General features: G+C 37.0%; 1 protein-coding gene across 7 annotated transcripts in view; it reads right to left on the minus strand.

Moving 5' to 3' along the window:
- Nucleotides 1–24,559, minus strand: part of LOC111157569 (RIC8 guanine nucleotide exchange factor B) — a 97,809-nt gene that overhangs the window by 67,099 nt on the left and 6,151 nt on the right. For 5 of the 7 annotated variants that reach the window (XR_002641307.1, XR_002641308.1, XM_022519090.1 and 2 more), the window contains exon 2: nt 22,234–22,281. The exons of the other annotated variants lie outside the window; for them this stretch is intronic. Coding sequence is in view for 3 of the 5 variants with exons in the window: in XM_022519090.1 (XP_022374798.1) it covers nt 22,234–22,281 (48 nt within the window). In the remaining 2 variants the exon portion in view is untranslated. The remainder of the gene's footprint in view (nt 1–22,233; nt 22,282–24,559) is intronic. 7 annotated transcript variants of the gene reach the window in all.

Here is a 24,559-nt window from a genome sequence, read left to right on the forward strand (position 1 = left end):
AAGGACACTTAACTAAGAAGTAGGCCAGGCCTTTATCTAGATCATCTGACTCCAATGTGATTTCCACTCCAAGTCAATGATTGTACCATTAGCTGCCATTTATTAACTGTATCTTGAGCATGACACCCTATTAGGCCTCTTTCTTCATCTATACCATGCATTAAAGACTGTTTAAGGCAGTGTTTGCTTTGGCAGCAAATATACTAAAACTGGAAGACTCTCTAAAGCAACCTTCTTCCAGCTACAAAGTGATAAGCTTTTCACTATGAATCTGTAAAACTAAGATCAGCTTTGGCTTTAGCCATGAGACAAGCAGAACATGCTATAAAGCATATATGAACATTCAAATGATCTTTTGTGATTTACACAGTTTTAAAAGGTGATTTCTAAAAATACTTAAAAAAAACTTAAAGTCAAGTTCTATACATAAAAAAATCTTTGCTCAAAATATAGGCATCATAATTTACTACACTCTGGCAACCCAAAAGGTAGATGCTACTCAAAAGTGTCTACAGATTTGTGCCACTTCACAAACTATTTGTTCCCAGACTGTTGAGATAGCTACACAAATTGAAATAGGTATAAAAAACTGAGTTTGCATTTAGAAATATTTATAGTAATCCAACTTTGCTGTGATTGTTGAAGGATATGATTATTTCTTTTAGTGTTTCACTTTTATTGTATTTTGTGAAAGCACTAGTCTACCACAAATTAGGGAAAAACTGCAAAACAAACAAAAAAACTCTTGGCCCTCCAACACAAATAATTTAAGAAGCACTGTCCAGAGAATGCATTTATCTTTAATTTATTTTTAATTTTTTATTATGTTATGTTAGTCACCATACAGTACATCATTAGTTTTTTTTTTTTAATTTATTTTTATTAGAGAGACAGAGATCACAAGTAGGCAGAGAGGCAGGCAGAGAGAGAGGAAGGGAAGCAGGCTCCCTGCTGAGCAGAGAGCCCAATGCGGGGCTCGATCCCAGGACCCTGAGATCATGACCTGAGCCGAAGGCAGAGGCTTAACCCACTGAGCCACCCAGGCGCCCCACATCATTAGTTTTTGATGAGAGAATGCATTTTATATTATATAAGTTTTCTTCAACTGTATAACCAAAGTAGTAAAACAAATTCTGATCCCAGAGTGATGAGGGAACAATATATCTCAAATATGCTTATCTAAGATTTAGTTTAATTGCTGGGCATTGTGTTGAAAACTGACAGTTGTCCACCAAAATCCATTCTTTCCTTCTTACATAGTAAGAGAACTGTGGCAAGGCCCATGACTGCCTGGCTATACCACATTCTTCAGCTGCTCTTCATGGCCACATGCCTGAGCTCTTGCCTATGGAATGTATGTGGGCATGTGGCATGACATTTTCGGGTTTGGGACCCTATGACAGTGGGCATACCTTCTCCATTTTCTTGTCCCATTCTGTAACCTGGAAGTGGCAGCCCACTTCAGGTACGACAATGCTCAGATGGTGAAACATAACTTCACAACTTAGAAGGAAATGGGGTAACTGAATAAATTTATGCAGCAAGTCACTCACCCATCTAACTAGAACTAATCAATCACCTCAGAACTATTACTTGGAAAGGTAATAAAACCAACATTCCCTAAATCACATCTATCTTGGGGCCCCTTTGTTGCAACAACTTAAACTTAAAACGCCCTCTGAAATATGACGTTTCATCAATAACTCATATAGAACCCCTTGTTCCATCATTCCATAAGTAACAGAAGTTATATTTCACCTCAATGACCCAGTTGTGCCATGGCTAGTTTGTATCTTCATTTGTCTATCTATTTATTTTTTATTATTATTATTTTTTAATTTGACAGACAGAGATCACAAGTAGGCAGAGAGGCAGGTAAAGAGAGAGAGAGGAGGAAGCAAGCTACCCGCAGAGCAGAGAGCCCAATGCAGGGCTCCATCCCAGGCCCCTGGGATCATGACCTGAGCCGAAGGCAGAGGCTTTAACCTACTGAGCCATCCAGGCGCCCCTGTTTATCTATTTATTAATTCACCAAAAAGACACCAAGTGTCTATTTAATAAATCCAAGGCAATGTCCTTCATACTGGGTAGACAATGGCGAACTTCTAAGGAACTTAAAATTGAACATGGGAGAATTACAAAGAAATATAAGCCATGGATTAGGGTGACAATATGTCTGATAGGTCTACACTAGAATTTCTCAGTCTCAGCACTACTGACACTTTGGACTGGGTAATTCTCTGAGGATATGTATCTTTAAAATATTTAATAGTATCCTTGGCCCCTACCCACTGGATGCCAGTAACACCCTCTCACTACCACTGCTCAGTCACAGCAATCAAAAATGTTTCCAGAAACTGCCAAATGTCTCCCGGGGAACAAAATCACTCCCTACTGAGAATCACTGATTTAAGTGAAAACTATGACAGTACAAATCTAAATTCTATGGGAGGAAGTAGACCAGTTCAGGGAAAGACTTCCTAAGGAAGTGGCATCTAAGGTGAGATCTGAAATGTACATGTTTGATTTCCATTCAATCATTTAACAAACACTTGAATGCCTACTATATTACTGTGTCATGCGATAGCTGTATACTGGTGAACAAAATAAACATAATTCTGTTACGTATTATGGGGATGGCAGTATAATGGGGAAGATAAATAAACAAAAAATTTTATTGTTAAAAGAGAAATAACAGGATGGTATGATTGAAAATAATGGGGGAAAGGATCAACTTTAGAGTGATATTTAAGCCACCTAATGGTGAGATGGTGCTAAATGTGCAGAGTACTGCAGGCAGAGCCTGGTGTGTTAAGGTCATGAAAGCCAGAATGGGTGATGTTAGTGGCCGAGTGCTCGGAGATGTAACTAGAAAGCAAAATGGCACCAGATCACGTGGAATTTTATAGGCTACGATAAGGAGATTAGATTTTTAATGCTATGAAATCACTAGAGGAGTTTAAGCAAAGGAGAAATACAACCCAATTAAAGATTTTTTAAAAAATCACCCTGGTGCGGAAAATGGGAGGGGAACAAATGCAGCTTCAACTAGAATGGAAACAGTAGAGAGGGAGAGAGGTGGATGGATTTGATGTATATTTTTGAGACAGAACTTGCCATTTGTGGGGGAGAGCAAAGTTCCTGGCTTGAGTGGTAGAGCGCCATTTACTGAGAAGGGGATGACTGGAGGAAGAATGGATTTTGGAGAAAATTATGTATAGATACATTAAGTTTGCAATGCTTGCAGAGATGTCAAGTAGAAAGGTGAAGATATGTGGCTAAAACCTTAAGCAGCCATCAGGGCTATGTCTTCTCTATGAGTAAAGGTTGTTTGGAGCTATAGGAACAGATGGCCTGGAGTAAAATATATAGAAAATAGAGGGACTAAGGTAAGAGTCCTGAAAAATGCCCATACTTACAGGCTGGGAGGAGGAGAACTTGATGAAAGAGATTAAGAGTTACAGCTAGAAGCAAGGGAAATTTAGGAGTGTGGCAAGTAGTTTAAGGGTTTGGCAACACTAGATCACAGTGACCTTGATAAAAGCCGTTTTTGCACAGTATTTGGGAGATGAGAAAATGCAGAGAGAAGTACGTATCTTTCACTACATGTGACTATAAGGAAACAGATAAATAGGATGGTAATAAGAGAGACTATAAGATCAAAAGAGATTCTTTTCTGCTTTTTTCCTTCCTTCCTTTTTTTTTTTTTAAAGAGAAGATATACTAGTCCATGTCTGTATGCTGAAGAGAATGAAGAGTTGGAATTAATTCAGAGGGAAATGGGGAACTTATTGCAGGGTATTAAGCAGGGGTAAGACATTAGATGAGTGCTTTGGAATTATCATTCTGATAGTAATATGGAGAATGCACAAGAAAGGGAATAGAACCAAAAATGGCTAATAAGGTGAAAAATGAGGGTCGTGTGAACTAGGGCAGAGAAATAGAAAGCTAAGAGATTTTTAAGGGGTGTCTGGCTGGCTCAGTTGGTACAGCACGTGACTCTTGATCTTTGGGTCCTGAGTTCAAGCCAGACATTAGGCGTAGAGCTTACTTTAAAAAAAATGAAATCAAAGAGATTTAAGGAAGCAGAACTGACTGAATGATTGGCAGAATGACTGGATGTCAAGGGTGGAAAAGAGACAAGGAGCCTCTCAGATTTCTAATCTGGACAACTTGGTTGATGGAAGTTATCAGTCATTCAGGAGATAGGGGAACCATTTCCCAAAGTTGGCAGCAAAAAGAAAATGATAATGTTTGGTAGACATTTCTCCATAATTGTTCCACAGTGGACACCTCAAATAAAATATACCTAAACTCATTAACTAGGAGGGGGTCAGATCATAAGTCCCCCATAGGTCCACCTTTCCAAAACTCATACTCAACTACTTATTGTCACAATATCCTTGACCTGGGCTAAGAAACCTACTCTCTACTACCTATGTGAACGTATGTCCCTTTTCTCATGTTATTTCCTGCACTTAGAATGTCTTCTTAAACCCTGACCCTCCCAATACTTTGGCTTGTATCTTCAAGGCAAATGTCATCTTTGTAATATTTAGGAAGTAACCTCTTCTACATCTACCAGTTTTATAGCACTTAATACACTTCTGACCTTGAATTATATTTATGGAGATTTCTTATCTCTTTCATCACTTCTGGTGGGGGGCAGGATTTGTCCGATACTATTTCTTTTTGTTCCACAGGTATAAAGATGCTGTCAAATATGCTGAATATATACCCACATATATATACACACATACATAGTAAGTGCTACATCTTCAAAGCACTATGTGTTAAATATAGGGTATTAGGTCCAGATAGGTCATTAAAGCTCTGGGCTTAATTCCTAGGTGCCACTTATTTATTTGTATGATTTAGAATAAATTGGTCAACTTTTAAAATTTCCTTGTCTGTAAAACAGGTATGATAGCACCTCCTTCATAGGAGGTGGGGGAATTAAATAAGACAATATGCATGTGCTGCCCTAGAATAAAATAAATACTCAATAAACATTATTTAACATTATAACTAAAATGCATACGCCATATGTAGTATTACGATCATTTAGTGAGAGGCTACATGCTGTAATAAAAAAATATGACTTTTAGGGGCTCCTGGGTGGCTCAGTTGGTTAAGAGTCCGAGTCTTGATTTCCACTCAGGTTATGACCTCAGGGTTGTGAGATCCAGCCCAAGGATGGGCTCCATCCTGGGTGTGGAGCCTGCTTAAGATTCTCTCTCTCTCTCCCTCTGCACCCACCCCACCCCCCTACCAGCTCATACGAGCACTTTCTTAAAAAAAAAAAAAGAATATGACTTAAGACTTCCAGAGTCAGTCTTCACTTTGCCATTGTTTTTACCTGTAAGATCTGGGCAAGTTACTTGGTTTTTTTGAGCTTCATTTTCATTATGTGTAAAATGGGGATAATATATATTACAGTGTTGTTTTAGCAAACAAGATGATGGTACACAGTAAGAGCTAAAGTTGTATGCTTCCAGGAACAAGACCTCTAATTAATAATCTCAGCCAACAGCAATATTTTGAAGGCTTATTTTTCTGATTGAAATAATAAGCCTATATGTATATTTGACATGTAATTTTCTCTCTAACGTCAGTACTTATCAAAAAGATTAAATAAGCTGAGATTTTAAAAAATCTTTACTATTAGTTGGGAAATACAGGTAAAGATTTATAGATTAATTTAGAATAAAAGTGGGCCAATGATTGAATAACTAAATCAAAATGAAACAACAGTGAACAGAGAAAGTGAACATTGCCAAAAACATGGACTAACATCTGTCTTATTTATAAGAAAGAGGAAAATATAGTAACTTTCCAGTTCAGGGTACACACACAGAGTTCAACTTGGCAGTAACCATACGATAACTACAGGTCAGAAAACAGCTGAAGAGTCAAACAAAATGAGTATAATTGACAGATTAGAATATTAAGAGTTAGAAGGGGCTATAGGGACTATTTAATATTAGCAAACATTAGCAGTGCAAAAGGTTCTATAAAAAAGTGTATACTGGGGAGAGTAAGTCTGAGAAACTTATAAAGCTTAATAAAGTATTAAAGATTCTCAGATGTACTATGGAAAAGAAACCTTTTTAATTTTTAAAAACTGATACTTCCTTTGTTTGGCCACAGAATTCTTTTTAAAAATAATACTTAATAAGGTACTCAGGATTAGGGAATATTTCTTTTATTTTACAGATAGGAAACCTCCAACGGAGGCTACATTGTTTGCTTAATGTAGCACAGAAAGCTACAATGGGAAGGGGGACTCAGATTCTTACCTCTCAGTCTTCCTCTTTATTTATTCAACTGGTATCACATGATGTATAAGAAAATAAAGCAAAAGTGGGTGTTCTAATATTCAAAGCAATTCTGGGTTAAGCTAGGCCTGTGAAAGGAATTATTGAAGACTGATTTTTTTCCTCCTTCAATAAACAAACTTCAGTCCTTAAACATGGTTCTATTTATTATCACTTTTTTATTATTAATGTTTCTGCTCTTCTATTTTCATGGCAGTAAATACCTATTCTTAGAGTCTACTACTTTCTCTTTAGTAAGAATGGACTCCCGCCCACCCACTTTTTGTCCATTATGTCCACAACATTAACCACATGCTCGATTTATGCTCTCGCTCCAACCAGTGCTCCTATAGTGATGGGATAGGACACTGCTCTTAAAATAGACTATGCATATTCATTTGGGAGATGTGGCACAGTGCCAAGGATACTTAAAGTCACAGGACAATCTTAGTACATCCTCTTTAACCACTGGTTTACTAAAAGATTTAGTGGGGGCAGGGTGGGGAAGAATTTCTACATGAAAATAAATACATTAAAACTCACAATACCAAAAGTCACAGGAATTTTTAAGATTAGAAAATAAGATATGAAAGGAATATTGTAGCTAAGGCAGAGTCCATTGGTTGACACCTCCCTGGCCTCTCAAGGTTGTGCCTACTCTCTCCTCTGATGGATGTCACTGGATATATATTCCACAGGGATCTAATTTTAGTTCTTAACCGGAGCTGAAGGTCAGCCACCTAAATCTGATAGTTCTAAACTTTTGCCCTCTGGGTACAGCACACATGAGTGTGTGAGTGTATGTGTGCGCATGCAAGACAGACGGGGGGGTATTAAATTCTAAAATAAGCTTACTATAATTAACAGTTGGAACAGTGTTGTCAGTTCTACAAGACAGACCTATTAAAAATTTGTGTTTTACAAAAATATTAAACAATCACCGACTCACTGCCAGAATTTCTAACTGTGCTTTTAATAAAGGTTAGAGAAAGGATTCTGAAGGTCAAATTTGGAATTTATTTATTAAAAGCTAAAGATGAAATTTTCTAAATGAATATTCATGCAGCTGGGTCCATTTGATATTTAGCTTAATATTTTATCTGTGCACTGTGTGTTTCTCTTCCTGCTTGTAGTACGGGAGGTGATGGTAATTCTCACTTTTTACGTAATGGATACTGTCCTCGTGAGTAAGGTTTTATCTCACTGCCTAAATTTCACCTCTACTTTCCCTTATGCACATGCACACTTTTCAGTAAGACAGTCCTTCCGGTTATGTTCTATACCATGGTAATTCTGCCAAAAAGACTGAAAAGAGTGCAGAGGAACAACAATTACATAAGTTTGGCTCAAGCTTTTTTGCTAATTAGCAATCCCGAGAAAGACATGTTGCACCATCAAGAGTTCATTAAGGGATAGGAAAGACTGTTTAGGTGTAAATGGAAACACAACATCACTCAGCTACCCATCCTTCCTTGACTGAGGGCAGAAATGGGGATGTCAAACTTTTTATTTCTCTTCAAATACAGTACCAGCCAACTCTGCTTCTCTTAGTACTTAAGAGTCTTTTTATTTTTCAGAAAGCCCTTTTCTCCACTACCTACGTAAAACATATTTTAGTGCTTTAATATATTGGCAAATACAAAGTATCATTGTTTGTTGCTTATTATAATTTACCAAATAAGGGTCATTATCTCATTTAATCTTCAGCAAATTCTTAGCATAAGCTGTAGTTTGATTATGCAATGTACTAACAGGGCTGGAAGATGGACATTGGCACAATGTACACCTCATAGCTTAGTGGCTAATAGAGATCATGGTCCCATGGATCTCTACAGCTGCTTTACCTTTTTGCCTTTTTCAGTTTCTCAGTCTTTTCCTTTGGGATTTCCTTGCTTTGTGTCCAGTGCCATCTATCCCACGACACTGAACTATTCACTCTGTACTAATTACTCTATCTCTGAATCCCTGGTTCTCAGCTGTAATGGCCCAGGTATGTATAGAAGATAGTCAGGGGCATTCTGATGGTAAGCTGATGTTATGGACTGAATGTCTGTGTCCCCATTTAATCTATATGTTGAAGTCCTAACCCCCAATGTGTTGGTATTTAGAGATGGGGCTTTCAGGAAAGTAATTAGGGTTAGGTGAGGTCATTGGGGAGGGGCCCTGGTCCAATGGAATTAGTGTCTTTATAAGAAGAAACACAAGAGAGCTAGCTCACTCACAGTCTCCCCCCACCTGTCTCTGCACAAAAAGGTTATGTGAGCACACAGTGAGATGGCAGCCATCTACAAGCCAAGAGAAAAGGCCTCAGGATGAAACCTACTGCTGGCATCCTGATCTTGGACTTCCTATAGCTTCAAAACTGTGAGAAATAAAATTCTGTTGTTTAACCAAGCCACCCAGTCTATGGTATTCGGCTAATGGCAACTAGAGCAGACTAAGATAGCTGAGAAGAGGGACAACAGAGAAGTTAAGGTGTCCCAATGTGACAGTTATGAGATTTTAGAGATCCTTTAAGGTACACGAAAACACTAGTAACATAGCAGAAAAAGCAGAGAACAGAATATTGTTTTTCTCTCTATTCTCTAGTGCTACTATTTTCTGAACCTGGATCTGGAGCAATTTTCTTAATCTATCTAAAGCTAAATTTCCTCATTTATAAGACAGAAATGTATCTGTATCACAGTTAGTCATTAGTTAATATAGATAGCATCTAAGAGAACATACAGTTAGATGTAATTTACCTTATATGTCACTTATTGGGAAACAGCACAATTGAAGTGAAGAAAGCACCTGGCTTCAAGCACTAGCTTTGCCCTTGTGGCTATGTGATCTTGGGCAAATTTCTTGAAATCACTTTTGCCTCATTTCTTCATCTCTAAAAATAGGAATAACATCTAGGGCTTTTAACCCACTGAGCCACCCAGGCGCCCCACATCTAGGGCTTTTAAATATTAAATGAGATTATATATTTAAAAATCTTTAGCTTGAGGTAGAGTAGAGGCTAATACACCTTACATCATAAAGATGGCCAGATGAACAAACAGTTCAAGAAACATTAACAGGCATACTCTACACAGGCACAATATGGCTAGGAAATTGTTATCTGTATTTGTCTTAATGGCAAAGCCACTTGAAAAAGGAAAATGCTGATGTTATAAACATAACATTGCAATTATGTATTAATTTTATAGGTTCTGTGGTGTTCACTTGGAATCTATAGTGTCCATTACTGAGCACTTGTGTACTCAGCCCCCATATAGGCACACAACTCAAAATGTTCCCAACTTAAAATTCAAGTACATGCAAATGATTCAAGAGAAATAAATTCTAAGTGACAAGAAGTCTATTTTGGGTTGGGGAGCTAAAAAGCGCATAACTTAAGTTGTTTATATATTGGGAAGACTGAACATGTGTAAAATGAATAAATAAGGAATGTAAATGTGTTTCAATGTATAGCAATTTAAGCTGTGTATTAAAAGACTGAAGGAATAAACTATACAGAATTCAGCCAGAAAAAGCTTCTTGTTAAATCTGAGTGTTAGGCAGTAAGTGGGGAAAACATGATAGAGACAGTATGGCGAAAGGAGGTAGGAAAACGTATCAAACAGTGGACAAAGGTAGAGGCAGAGAGGGATACGTGTAAAGTAGGGGGATCAACCAAAGCAGATTTAGAGTTCATATAACCAAAAGCTTTCTAACAATTAAAGCTATCTGACAGCAGCGGCTGCTGTGGGTTTCCTGCTACTAAAAGTATTGAGTGTGATGACCCTTGGTGCAGGATACCTTACTTAGAAGGAATCACACAGTACTGGAAGATATTCTGGGTCCCTTACTACACTGTGAGTTCCCTGAGGAGGAGCACTGAAGCCAGAAAAGGAGACAGAGGACATGGGTTGAGTCTTAGCTCTTCCATTCATTAATTGCAACCTTTGGCAAATCAACTTCTCAATTTTTCATCTATAAATGGGGAAGCTGGGAACACTGGAGATGTCTGTTCAGTCAGTAAACTCTTTCAGGTCCCTAAGAATTTTTAATTAGTCAAAGGCAGACATGCATGTTCTCCCTTTCCGTAGTACACAATCAAACTTTGTAAGGAAGAAAAGAGCTAACTGCTAAGAAAAAGAAACAGTACCTTTTTGGAAAACAAAAACAAAAACAAAACAAAAACTGCAGGATGCCTAACTCCTTCTGATCAAGTACTACACGGCTTAACGGGAGAGCTGACACTACATACTACCCTATCCAGTCCCACTGCAAAGCGCGCTCTTCTGTTTCCTGTTAGTGCAGATAATCAGCTCAGTGTCAAAGCTTTGCTTATGCTCTGCATCAAGTTTCAAATTTTAGAAGCCTAAAATCAGAAAATGAGTAGAATCAATTCCTAAGCTTTACAGCAGGTCAACTGAATTATTAATGAGTGGCCGTACGGTGTAGCACATGGGCTATGGAGCCAGATTGCCTGGGCTTGGATCATGGCTTCCCACATCACTAGTTCAGGCAAATAATTTCCTATGTGCCTTTGTTTCCTCATCTGCAAAGCAAAATAAGAGTACCTACTTTATAGCCTGGTTGTAAGGATTAAACATGTTAATATCATATACTGCTTAGAATGATGATGGACAGGGGCGCCTGGTGGCTTAGTGGGTTAGAGCCTCTGCCTTCGGCTCAGGTCATGGTCCCGGGGTCCTGGGATCAAGCCCCACATCGGGCTCTCTGCTCAGTGGGGAGCCTGCTTCTTCCTCTCTCTCTCTCTGCCTGTCTCTCTGCCTACTTGTGATCTCTATCAAATAAATAAATAAAATCTTTAAAAAAAAAGAATGATGATGGACAGGTAGTGTGTGTTACCTACTAGTATTTAATAACAAGCTTTATTGAGATATAGTTCATATATCATAAATTTCACCCTGTTAATAAGTGTACGATGCACTGGTTTTCAGTATATTCACACATGTACGACCATCATCATCACTGTCTCATTTTAGAACATTCTTGTTACCCAAAAAAAAAAAAAAAAAAAATCCACTAGTCAGAAGTTAACTCCCCATTCCTCTCTCTCTCTAGCCCCTATGCAACAACTCATCAATTTTGTTTTTACAGATCTGCCTATTTTAGACATTTAATATAAATGGAATCATACATTATGTAACCTTTGTGTCTGGCTTCTTTCACTTAGCATAATTTTTTCAAAGTTTATCCATGTTGTAGCCCTCATCAATAACTTTATTATTTTTTTGGCTGAATAATATTTCGTTGTATGGTTAACACGTTTTGTTTATCCATTCACAAACTGATATATTTGGGTTGTTTCTACCTTTTGGTTGTTATGAATAATGCTGCTGTAAGCATTCACATGTAAGTTTTTGCATGGACATATATTGTTTCTTTTGTGTAGATACTAGGAGTACAATTGGTGAGTTTAACCTTTTGAGAAACTGCCAGACTGTTTTCTAAAATGGCTGCACGATTTTATGTTCTCACCAATAAGGTATGAGGGTTCTGATTTCTCCACCTCCAACACTTGTTATTATCTGATTTTTTTATTCTAGCCGTATCAGTGAGTGTGAACTGGAATCTCACTGTGGTTTTGATTTGAACTTCCCTAGTGATTAATGATGGGATGTTATCATTTTGATCATGTGTTTACTGGCCCATTGCATGTCTTTGGGAAAATGTCTATTTAGATCCTTTGCCCATTTCCGAATTGGGTTGTCCTTTTATTGAACTCTTTATGTAGTCTAGATATAAGTCTTTTACCAGATATGTGATTTGAAAGTACTGTCTCCCATCCCGTGGGTTGTCTTTTCATTTTCTTAACAGTGTCCCTAGAGGCACAAATTAACTTCGATGAAGTCCAATTTATCTATTTTGCTCTTTTGTTGCTTGTTCTTTTGGGATCATATCTAAAAATCCATTGCCAAATTCTGGGTCATGAAGATTTATCTCTGTTTTCTTCTAAGAGTTTTATGGCTTTAACTCTCACATTTGGGTCTAATCTACTTAATTAACTTTTGTATATGGTATGAAGTAAAGGTTTAACTTCATTCTTTAAGTGGGACTAGCTAGCTATCACAGCACCATTCGTTAAATGACTGTTCTTTCCCCATTGAATGGTCTTGGCATCCTTGTCAAAAATTAGTCCCAGAGACACAGGGGTTTATTTCTGGACTCTTGATACTCTTTCATTGATCTACATGTATATACATATATTTAATCTATCCGCATGCCAGTACCACACTGTCTTGAATATTGTGGCTTGGTAGTACATTTTGAAATTGGGAACTGTGAGCCAAGTTTGTTCAAGATTGTTCTGGCTATTCTGAATCCCTTTCAATTTTGTATGAATCTTAAGAATTGTCTTGTCAATTTCTACAAAGAAGCTACATAGAATTCTAAAAGTTAATTCATTAAATTTGTAGATCAATATGGGAACTACTGCCATTTTAACAAAAGTTAGTCTTCCAATCCATGGACATGAAATGTCTTCCCATTTATTAGATTTTATTTTTTTCAACAACATTTTGTGGTTTTCCTAAAATTGAGTTATTTCCTGAGTCTAAGTTTTTCTTGGTTCTTGCTCAAGGGCTTACTTCACATATACAACTTTTCAGAATCAGCTCCAGATTTATATTAACTTAATTCCAGTAAGATATAGAAACATTATTTCTATATGATACTACTCCCTTTCCCTCTTTTTGTAGCATCATGGTTATATATGTATCTACAAATGTTGCAAACCCAACAATAGATCTTGATAAATATTGCTTTATATAATTTTGTCTTTTAAAGACCCCAAGGAGAAAGGAAAACAAGTATATACTTAGAGATTTTGTTATATTAGCCTTCTTATTTACCATTTTGGATTCTCTTGATTTGTTCTTGAGGATCTGAGTTACTATCTAGACTCACTTCCTTAGTCTAATACAGCTTCGCTCTTATTCATCGTTGTGCCATTTAGCAAATACATTACATTTCTGTATGTTATTGGCTCAACAATACATTGTATATTGTTTTATACAAATGTTTTTAAAACCAGTTAAGAAAGGAGAAATATATGCATTTATATAGTCTTTTAAAATTACACAATTACCTTTACCAGTTCCTTTTCTTCCTTCATGTAAATTCAAACTATGGTTTGGGTCACTTGTTTTCTGTCTAAAGAACTTTTAGTATTCTTATAAGGTGGGTCTGGAACAAATACTTGCAGTTTTTCATTTATCTGGAAATGTCTTTATCTTCCTCACACTGTTAAAAGATAGCTCTGCTGGTAATAGGATTTTGGTTGAGGTTTTTTTCTTTGAGCTGAATGAATGTGTTATCCCACTGCCACTGGCCTACATTTTTGAGAAGTCAGCTGTATGTTTTGTAGAACTTCCCTTGTAAATGATGAGTCATTTTTCTCTTGCTGCTTTCAAGATTTTCTCCTTGTCTTTGGCTTTTAGCATTTTTGCTAATGATATATTTGTTTGTGGATCTCTGACTTATCTTACTCAGAATTATTAAGCTTCCTGGATGTGTAGGTTGTTTTCCAATAAATTTGGGAAATTTTTAGCCATCACTTCTTTCAATATTTTTTCTTCATTCTCTCTCTCCTCTCCTTCTGGTACTCCCATTATATATATCTGTTGGCATTAACATTATCCCATATCTCTGACCCTTTCTTTATTTCTCTTTATTCTTTTTTCTCTGTTCTTTACCTTGTATATTCTCTGTTGATCTATCGTCAAGTTTGTTTATTCTTTCTTCTTCCAGTTTCAACCTCATGTTGAGCTCCTTTAGTGAATTTTTATTTGTTACTGTACTTTATTATACCTTTCAACTCCAAAATTTCCATTTGGTTCTTTTTTTCCCTTTTAACAATTTCTCTCTCTGTACTGATATTCTTTATTTGATGTGATATTGTCATCAACCCTTGCATTAATTTTTAAATTATGGCGTCCTTTAGTTCTCTGAATATAATTATAATGGCTATTTTGAAGTCTTTGTCTATTAAAGCCAACATCTGGTCATTCTCACCAACAGTTTCTGTCACCTGCTTTTTCCTCCAGTGTATAGGTCATTCTTTCTGGTTTCTTCACATCATTCATATATATATGAATTTATATATATACATATATATATATACACACACATATATACATTTTTTTGGAAACTGGACATTTTATGTAATATACAGTAGCAACACTAGATATTGCATCTGCCCTCTAAAACTTGCTATTATTATTTGCTCAGTGACTGGATGAGTTATTTTAATTAAGTATATTTTCCCTCTCCCTATATATAGATGTTGCTCTGCAGGGGGCTCACCCTCAGTTATGCCACAGTCATTCTAAAATGACAGTGGGTTTGGCTGGCCCCTCTTTGACCGTCTCTTTCTCTGACCACACCCAGCTGTTAAGTTCCACTAACTACCAGATGATTGATCTATTGTCTTCAACAATGTCCTGGGCACAAATTGCTCCACAAACTGAACCAATCTATTAGGGTTCCTTTGAAGGGATAGTCCCTGAGGTCAGTATTTAGAATTTGTTCTAACCACCCCATGGCTCATCCCAGCTGCCTCTTTCCCCTTTTCTCTCTAGCAAACTAACCAGTCTTCTGGTTAGCCTGCATCTCCAATGACTATCAGTCTCCCTCCAGTTCCTTTCGCCACAACCTGCATCCTCAGGCATGCACTTCACACTCTGTTGCAAATGATGTTGATTCCTTTTGGGAGAGATTCAGAGATATAAGGTCTGCTTGTTCCTCTGGGCACAATTTCTGAGCTCTGGTTTTGATGCTGTGGGCAAAGACAATGTCATGCTTCGCTCTGGGTGATATCTCCTTGAGAGTTTGATGAAGGGACAGAGAAACAGCAACCCCAGCTGTTCTCAGCTTGCCTCTCCCAGAGTAGAATCTGCATCCCATAGGTGAGGGCAAGGGCAGCTGGGGCTCCTCTATTTTCTGTGGTGCCATATCCAGAGTAGAGCCTCTGTACTGTGGAAGGAGAGCTGGGTGAAAGGAGGGGGACCCCACCATTCAACTGCATTCACCTAGAATTTAGTCTCAGCAACAGGTAGCTGGGCAGGATGAGAAATGCTGATCTTATATCCCTACTGGGAAGATAGCCTTCCACCTGAGAACTGAGGAAAGAGAGAGTTCTATTTTCTCGAATCTTGAATGCATCGGTCTGGAGAACAGTTTCTATCTCACTCAGCTAATACAGCGGAAGGGAGCAGGTCTCAGTTCAAATACCATAGACTTTCACTTTTCTTACTGAGTTTTAGTAGATTTTCTTGAATAAGTACTTCTTATTGACTGTATGCTCTTAGGACTATTTTCAGAGACTTTAAATGATTGTTTTTTAAAAATAATTTTCACCAGTTTCAGTTGGGAGCAGGTCTGTAGAACTTCTCATACTGTCATGACTTGAAGTGGAACTTCTTGATCAGTTTTTTGTTGTTTTTTTTGTTTGTTTGTTTTTGGTATGAGAAAATGAATCTGAAACTCTAAAGTACAAATTGGAGATATTACTCTTATTATTCTGAAAAAGAAATCCTAAAATGTAATCCAAAGACTATATGTGGGCTGCCACATCTATGGCCTACTAAGTTGGAAGAGCTGTTTGATTCTTTCTCCCTACACTTAGTCTCTCAATGCCTTTGTAAACATCCAAGATAAAAAATGGAATCTGAAATGAAATTTAAATTATTTTGAACTCCTATGAAGCATTCACCTTGGCCTATGATACAATTCAGCCCTTCTAAGTCAAGTTTTATGCCAGATCCCAGCTGGACTAGAACTTTAGAAAGTAAAAGGCTTAGGATGCTTTTGTGTGTGTGCGTGCACGCATGTGTGAATGTGTGTTTTAAAGAAATCAAAATGATAAAAATGATTATTTTTAAAGTTACTGTCTTCTAAATAAGAGTTGTACTAGCGTCATGTGTCAGAATATTCCCTAAGGTGAGACATCAAAAAAAATTTGAGTCAAATTTACAAGGCATATAAAGCTCATTCTGTTTTAGCAAAAACTGGAGTTTAACAATTACAAATAACTAAAATAAGTGTAAAGGGCTTTCAGGACAAGTATCATGCCTTGAGTTATTCCTAAGTATGGATTCACAGTATAGAATCAATGGTTCTGTCTTGGCACATTTTCCTTAAGGGAATCTAATATGGAAATTTACCCATTCATTTTCATAATTTCATAATTATTTCATAATTCAATTTCATAATTCAAAGATTACAATGGCAATCTTTAGTATGCATCTGTAGCTGAGAAAGTGCCAAACCACACACCACAGGCAAATAGCCAACTTAGCAACCAAGGTCTAACACAGGACTTGGCACACAGGAATTACTGAAAAAATATTTGTGGACTACAGAGATCTCTACTAATATGCCAAGTACACTCAAGTCTGGGAGGAAAAAGTAAAATGAAAATTTCAAATGGTAGAATGAACTTTCATGTTCATATAAATTTATTTTGCACAATAAACTGGCTCCGTGAGTGATATTATTTCCAAACCAGTAACATTTTTTATGTTCCCTTCCAAAGGCATATATAAGATAATCAAGAAGGCTCAATTTTAGAGAAAATAAATGATTTTTAAAAAAGCATTGGTCTTTGTTTATGCCTCTAATCAGGCTATTATAGAAGAATAGAATATATAATATGTGCTATATAATAACCATATTCTTATAATCTACTGTAATTTTCTACTTAAATATAGAAAAGGTAAAGAAAAATAATAATATTCAGATAGTCACCATTTAGTAAATTTCCTTGGTCATTTTTCTGTGTATAGTTATGTATAGTTATTACTTTTACATGATTATGATCATACTGTATGAATAATTTTGTATCCATTTTTTTCCAGTAAACATTACATTGAGATTCTGATGTATAATTAAGAGAATATCAAATTTAGAGTCAAACAATATGTACAAGTCATAGGAATTCTGGCCTCCACTCAATCTCCCAAGTTCCCTCCATTTATTTAAGAGGTGTTTACTATATCTAGGTACCTATTTTCTGTTGCGGGGGGGCTGAAGTATATAAAGAAAACTAAGCCAGAGTTCTTGTTCTTCAAGAGTTCTCTACTAGCAATTACTCTCTGCCTTTATAAAAAATGGGCTATCTATGTGAGTTTAGAGGTAATGATATAAATGCTCAAAATTTGGCTATTTTTAACTTTACTCTCTTGAGGAAAATTGCTATGTACACAAAGATTTATCTCAGACAACTGAGGTTTTCCACACTCGATATGGCTGTATTCTCTTACCAGACAGGTGAAAGAGCTGCAATTCTTTTACTCTTTTATGACATGTATTTTTAAACATTTATCACAATTAGTACTCTTTATTGGTCTTCAGATCAGTTGTGTTTTAGAAGCCAATATAAGAGATTTTATTTCCTCACGATGTAAATGTTCAGATTATTTATCATACTTCCCCACCCACCATCCTACCTATTTGCATGATATATTTGTTTATGTGCAGGTAAACAATCACAGCCTAGAGGTAGAGGATGTAAGGCAAATGCTTCAATAAGCACAGGTGCTTTTATCCAACTATACAATGATCCACATGCACCTGGAACTATTTGCATTATATGCAAAATTTAACAGTTGTATCTGACTTTGCTTCTCCCGAAAAACTTAAGCCCTCCTTGTTGGTAATTTCCTTTGCTATTTTCCAATTAAGTCTAGTTGCCTAAATGGTGTCTCAAGGAATGAAACAAGAGATAAAACAAGGTAGTGAGTCATAACTTCAAAACCTCTGAAATATATCTCAAGTGGTAATGAGTGGCAGCTATGGAGCACTGAGCAGTGGCGGAGCTGCGCTTATCAGTACGAAAATCCATTCTCTATTTGAGGACCTGCCACTTACTAGTCATGTGAGTGTTAGCAAGTTGTCATTAACGGGAGCCTCAGTTTTCTTATCCATAAAATAGGGTTGGCAATATTCTTACCATACTTATATCCTCACTGCATTACTGTTGCAATACAAATCTTTGTAAAAAATGTAGACACTACCTAAGGGTTGGGTCTTTATTATATATATAATATATATATACATATATATATATATAGGGTCTTTATTATATATAGAATATATATATATGTATATATATATATATATATATATATATATATATATAGTATAAGGATCATTAATTTATAACCATTTCCTTAAAAGCTCAGTATAATCAAGTTTTATTTTTTGAAAGGCTCTGTCTGTTCACTTACATTTACCTCTAAGTCGTCTTAAAGTTCTTAGAAGAAAGGGACTGTGTTTTTCAGAAAGATAGCACCTGTAGTTTATTGAAAGGGGTGCTGCTGTTACCAAGGAGCTATTGGAAGAAGGCTCCAGAGACATGTTTAGGAAAGAGGAAAAGAAAAGTAGGGCAGCAAAACAAATTGTACAGTAACTTGAGTTCCTCTTATTTTCAGATTGGATTTAATGTGGAGTCATGCCTATACTATTCTACATCTCTACAGAGAGAACCTAAAAAGCTGTTAGGATATAGATCCTTTAGCGCATTCCAATAGTTTTAGGGCCTTAGGCATGAAAGAGTCACTAATGATTTTAACCCTTGGAGACTAACATGATTTTGTTTGCCTATGTTTTTCCATTAATAAGATAGCTAGCTAGGTCCTTAACTGCATATGTTTGTATCTGACCTCCCAGGAAGCAGGAATCTACCTACCATCACTGATACAGAAGCTACTATCTCCAAAGATCTAGCAGGCAGTAAAAGAAAATACTTTGATGTGTTACATTTTGCTACTATCCTACAGAAAATACTCATGCTTTACTAACAACTGAGGGGGGAATTATTCTGCCTCAACTGAAACCTACATGGAGTGTGGGGAATCTCTGTCTTAATGTACTTATTTTGACCAGTAAAAGCACTATCAGATTCTAGTATCAGAGTCTCAAGGCACCTTGAATCAAGAGATATAGTGTATATATATATATATATATCATATATATATGATATATATATATTTGAGATTCTCTCAAAATAAAAGTAGCAACTGCCTCCCTAGCCTGAATACCTATCATGAGTGTGTCAAAAATTATTCTTTTAAACACCTTGCCCCTTCTTTTTTTCACTTAACTCTGTCCCCTTAGCATATACCTGTTTCTCTCCTTCTCCTCCTTCCCTTCTCTCTTTACTATGTCATAGTATGCCACTATGCAGATGTACCCGAGTTTCTTCAAATACTCCCTAGATGTTTGTTTGTTTCTAATCTTTTGCTATTATGTACAATTTTCAATAAATAACTATATTTATTTGGATTGAACCTATTCACAGAATAGATTTCTAAAAGTGACGTTGCTTGGTCAAAGGGCAAAATGCATCTGTAATTTTGGTAGATGGTGCCAGTTTCTATTCCACAGGGATTGTGCCACTTAGTACTCCCACCAAATGTGTAAGTACTTATTTCCTGAAGACTATTTATAAAAATACACATGCCTGGATTCCACCCCCCAAGTTCTGACTCAATAGATAAGGGGTCAGGCCTGAGCAGACCTTTTTTAAAAAATTTTTATTTCTTTTTATTTTTATTAACATATAATGTATTATTAGCTCCAGGGGTACAGGTCTGTGAATCGCCAGGTTTTCACACTTCACAGCACTCACCATAGCACATACCTTCCCCAATGTCCATAACCCAACCACCCTCTCCCTAACCCCCTCCCTCTGACCCTGTTTGTTTTGCGAGATTAAGAGTCTCTTATGGTATGTCTCCCTCCTGATCCCATCTTGTTTCATTTATTCCTTTTCTACCCCCCAAACCCCCCACATTGCCTCTCAACTTCCTCATATCAGGGAGATCATATGATAATTGTCTTTCTCTGGGCAGGCCTATCTTGAAAAGGCTCTCCAACCAGCATATCCCTAGCTGAGAATCTGTTACCACACTCTAGTCTTGTCTACATTGTTCAAATCCAAAAGAAATCTTAAATCTTAAATCTTCACTCTTCAGAGTTTATACCCATGTCACTCATTCAATAAATATTTTTTGAGTACCTATTATGTGCTGTTCATTCTAGATGTTGAGGATATAAATATTAGTATCTATCATTGGAGTGTGAAGAGTTTATCAACGAGAGACATTAATATATAATTGAGAGATAATGTGGGGCACCTGGGTGGGTCAGTGGGTTAAGCCTCTGCCTTGGGCTCAGGTCATGACCTCAGGTCTTGGGATCGAGCCCTGCATGGGGCTCTGCTCAGCAGGGAGCCTGCTTTCCCTCCCTCTCTGCCTACTTGTGATCTCTTTCTCTCTCTTTGACAAATGAATAAATAAAATCTTAAAAAAAAAAAAAGAGAGAGACTATGTGCAATCATAATGTTAGAGATTTACATAGAATTTTATGGGAACACTGAAGAGGGCTACTTCATCATGACAGAATGTCAGAGGAAGCTTCCTGAAGGTGTTCCTGGAGCTGAGTAGGTGAAAAGAGGAAGTGGTATACAAGAAGGAGAGGGCATTCTAGGTAGAAAACAACTTGTGCAAAGTTAGGAAGAAAGAGACAGAGGGATGTGGATGTGTATGTAGCTGGAAATACTTCATATGACTAAAGTATAAAATATAATAGAGTAGTACCGGACAGAGATCAGATGACTGGACATGTATTATATCATGTTAAGACGCCTGACCTTATTCTATAGGCAAAGAAAGTCACTCATGGGTTTTAAAGTTGGGAGTGACAAGATCATATTGTTGTTTTAGAATTATGGACAGTGGACTGAAAAGACACATAACTGGAAAAAGAAAGAACAGTCGGGAAACTAGTACAGTAACTCAGGTGAAGGCTTGAATTAGGTCAGGGATTAAGAAGATAATGGACTGAAGGAGTCTTAAGAGGTAGAATGAGCAAAATATAGACATATATGGGGGTAGAGGTAAATAAAGGGATGATTTCAACATATTATCAAACCATTCCCAGCAGAGCCCTGGATTTAAGCTATTTTGTCAGCAGCAGTGATAGGTTTACACTGGTTCAGTCATATTCTCTCACTTGGTCTTGATAGTTATATGGCCAGGGATAGATGCAGGGGGCCCAGCAAAATGCTCAGGGGAATCTGAGGAGGTGAGCTCCTCCTTTAGCATCATGCTCTAATCAGCTAAGTAAAGCAACCACAGGCAGCCCCAACAGGTAAACATAACATTACATGGTCTTATCTCTTATGCACCCTTTCTTTATTTTTATTTTTATTTTTTTATTGTTTTTAGAGAGAGGGAGAGGGGGAGAGAGAAACTTAAGTAGGCACTATGTGCCCAGGGTGGAAATCGACGCAGGGCTTGATCTCATGACCCTGAGATCATGCCCTGAGCCCAAATCAAGAGTCACACGCTTAACTGACTGAGCCACCCAGGCACCCCTCTGATCCACCCTTTTTTATAACTCCTCCGCTGGTGAGGCTCTTGACTCCATTTTCCTCTATGCCTGTGAAGTCAGTGACCAAGACAATTGCTGACAATATAAATAACTACCAGTCCAGGGAACAATGGGTGGTTGAGGGGCAGCACCACGAACAGCTGCTTTCCCAAAACCTAATCCAAAGCCACGTTTCCCAATATTAGCAATGCATTTTGGGGCAGCCTACATTTCTGCCACCAAATAAAGTCAATCTCTGGAGGTGAGAAGATATGGGGAGAGTCCCCTCTAAACTCTTCCCATTTCCCTGATTTACGCAAGTATAATGGTCCTGTGAGGATGAAACAGAGAAAGTTGGGTGTAATCCATACTACCCCTGGTATTGTCGTCTTCTCAGAGTTCCTAAAAACAAACTGAAGGGAAACCAAAAACTAAATAATAACCAGATGAAAACAAGTTCACTGTTTAGAGTCCATGAATGAAATACACATACACACACACACACACACACACACACACACACACAAACACCAAAGCTTACCTTTCTTTTATCTTCATCTGTTGATTCAAATTTGAAAGTAGCCCTATGCTGAGGGGGGAAAAAAGGGGAAACAATGTCATTTTAAATATACAGATTTTTAATTTTGGTTATATTTAAAAACATGTCTGTAGAAATGTTGCCTTCCCACATTGTATTTCAACAATCATATTAAAGGAAGAAAGATAGGCATGTAAGTAAATAATTACAAAGCAGTATGAAAGCCTACAGCAGAAAAACAGACAAAAAGAACAGAGTACTAAGCCACTAACTTTGCCTGAGGAAATCTGGAATGCTTTGCACAGAGTATAGAGCATTTGAACTGGATCATAGGGGATGAGTAGGAGTTTGCCAGAAGGCAAATGGAAAGCACTGTAAGGACAGAAACAAATGCTCAGATGTGTGAAATGCTATGATATATTTGTGAAATAAACAGGTCTGTCAGAATGAAATATAGGACACATGTGAGGGGATGGGAAAGTGGAGAAAGAGAATGGAAAAATAAAATGGACAGAAATTTGGAAGGGTCTTCAGTGTTGCTAAGACCCAATGTTGCTTTCTGTTTCATACGCACTTAGAAATGATCAGAGAATTGTAGACAGGAAAGAGATTTAATAGACTGGTATTTCAGAATTCTCTAAGAATTAAGGTTTAAATTATGGCTCCACCACTAACTAGTTGAGCAGATAATAAAATCTCTATTACTGTATTTCTCTCGTGAAAAGAGGGAACACCTAGTTCACAGAGCTGCTGTGAGGGTTAAAATAGCTAAGGCATATAACATACATCTCAGTGCCTGGTGCTGAGTAAACACTCAGTAAATATAGGGATTGTAATGATGATGATGCCAATGATATTGACAAAAAAATAACTGGAAGAGAATAGAGTGCCAGGACTCTAAATTTCCAATCCAAATGATTGGCAACATTGTTTTCCTTTCTGTGGCTGAAAAAGAGGATGGAGTAAGTTACTTGCCCACTGTCAACAGAAACAGTGATATTACCCAAAATAGAGCACAAAGCTTCTCATTCCCTTTCTCAGGTTTTATTCAGGAGAATCAAGTGCTCTTATGAATCCTAAGTTTTCCTTTAAAAAAATATCCACTGAACATCTCTGCCTTGCTTTTGTATTTTTCTCATTAGCCACAATGACATTTATTGGCAACTCATCAGGAGTTAAGTACACAAAGTACTAAAGACATCTTCATTACAGGTGGTTCTATCTTGTCAGTTTTACAGAAGAAGCAATTTTTGAAATTAAATGAGATGTAGAATGTTGACTGAGAAGCAGTTCTGAAGAAATGGTCAGGGGGAAGACTTAGAGGTAAGAGACAAGGCTGTTCGAAGAAACTGGAAAGAGGCTGCCTCACATACGGTTTGCGAAACAATTAAAATGGATGATGTCAGGTGGTAAGAAGAGCTTGAATTTAAAAATTTATACCTGATCTGGCAGATAGGTGACAGGCAACTAAAGGAAGATTCTGAGGGAGGTATGAACAGTAGAGCATTCTGGAAGAATATTTTGGGCAGCTGCTTAAAGGCCAGATCAAAGGAGACCAAGACTGAGGACGTAAAGCCTTCTAAGAAATGGGCATCAATAATCCAGGTGTGCTATTGCTGGCAGCAGTATAAACTGACATAAACTCTAAAAGTGAAAGTAATTTGGCAGCATATACTAGAAAACATAAAAATATTCACATCCTTTAACCCAGAACTTCTACTCCTAGGAATTTATCCTAATGAAGTCATCCAGAAGGAGAGAAAAATTATATACATAATCATATTTGTTGCAGTGTTATCTAATATTATGGAAGAAAGAGAGTCTGAATATCCAACAACAGGAGACTGAGGAAATAAACTGATGTGCATCCACTGATAAAATATTACATTGCTATTAAAACAAAAGATGGCTAAAAATATCTTAACAACATGGAAGATTACTTATAATGGCATCAAGTGGAAAAATAGTAAAACACCAAGCTAGATGTCCATGGTGACAGTACCTGTTTAAGTACATGGATGCATTCGAACAAAGGCTTGAGTGTTAAAATGCAAAAATAAAAGCAACTGTATAGCGGTGGTAGGATTTCTGGTGAGGTTTGACAAAATCCATTGTTGGTACATTATTTTCATAATTAAAAGGGGAATTTGAAAAATGAAAGATGAATGAATGAACAAGGAAAGAAAGAAAGAATAGAGAAAGGAAGAACAAGTTGTAACTCTGAAGTCTGTAACTCAGGAACTTAGAGGCAAGGTTTAATAAAAACTAACTTTAGATAAAGCAGCAGCAGACATCAGGCTAAGGTTTTAAACTGAAGCATAATAAAAGT

This window comes from Enhydra lutris, unplaced genomic scaffold (assembly GCF_002288905.1).
Source record: "Enhydra lutris kenyoni isolate GAN:26980312 unplaced genomic scaffold, ASM228890v2 scaffoldscaffold55, whole genome shotgun sequence".
Lineage (NCBI taxonomy): Eukaryota > Metazoa > Chordata > Mammalia > Carnivora > Mustelidae > Enhydra > Enhydra lutris.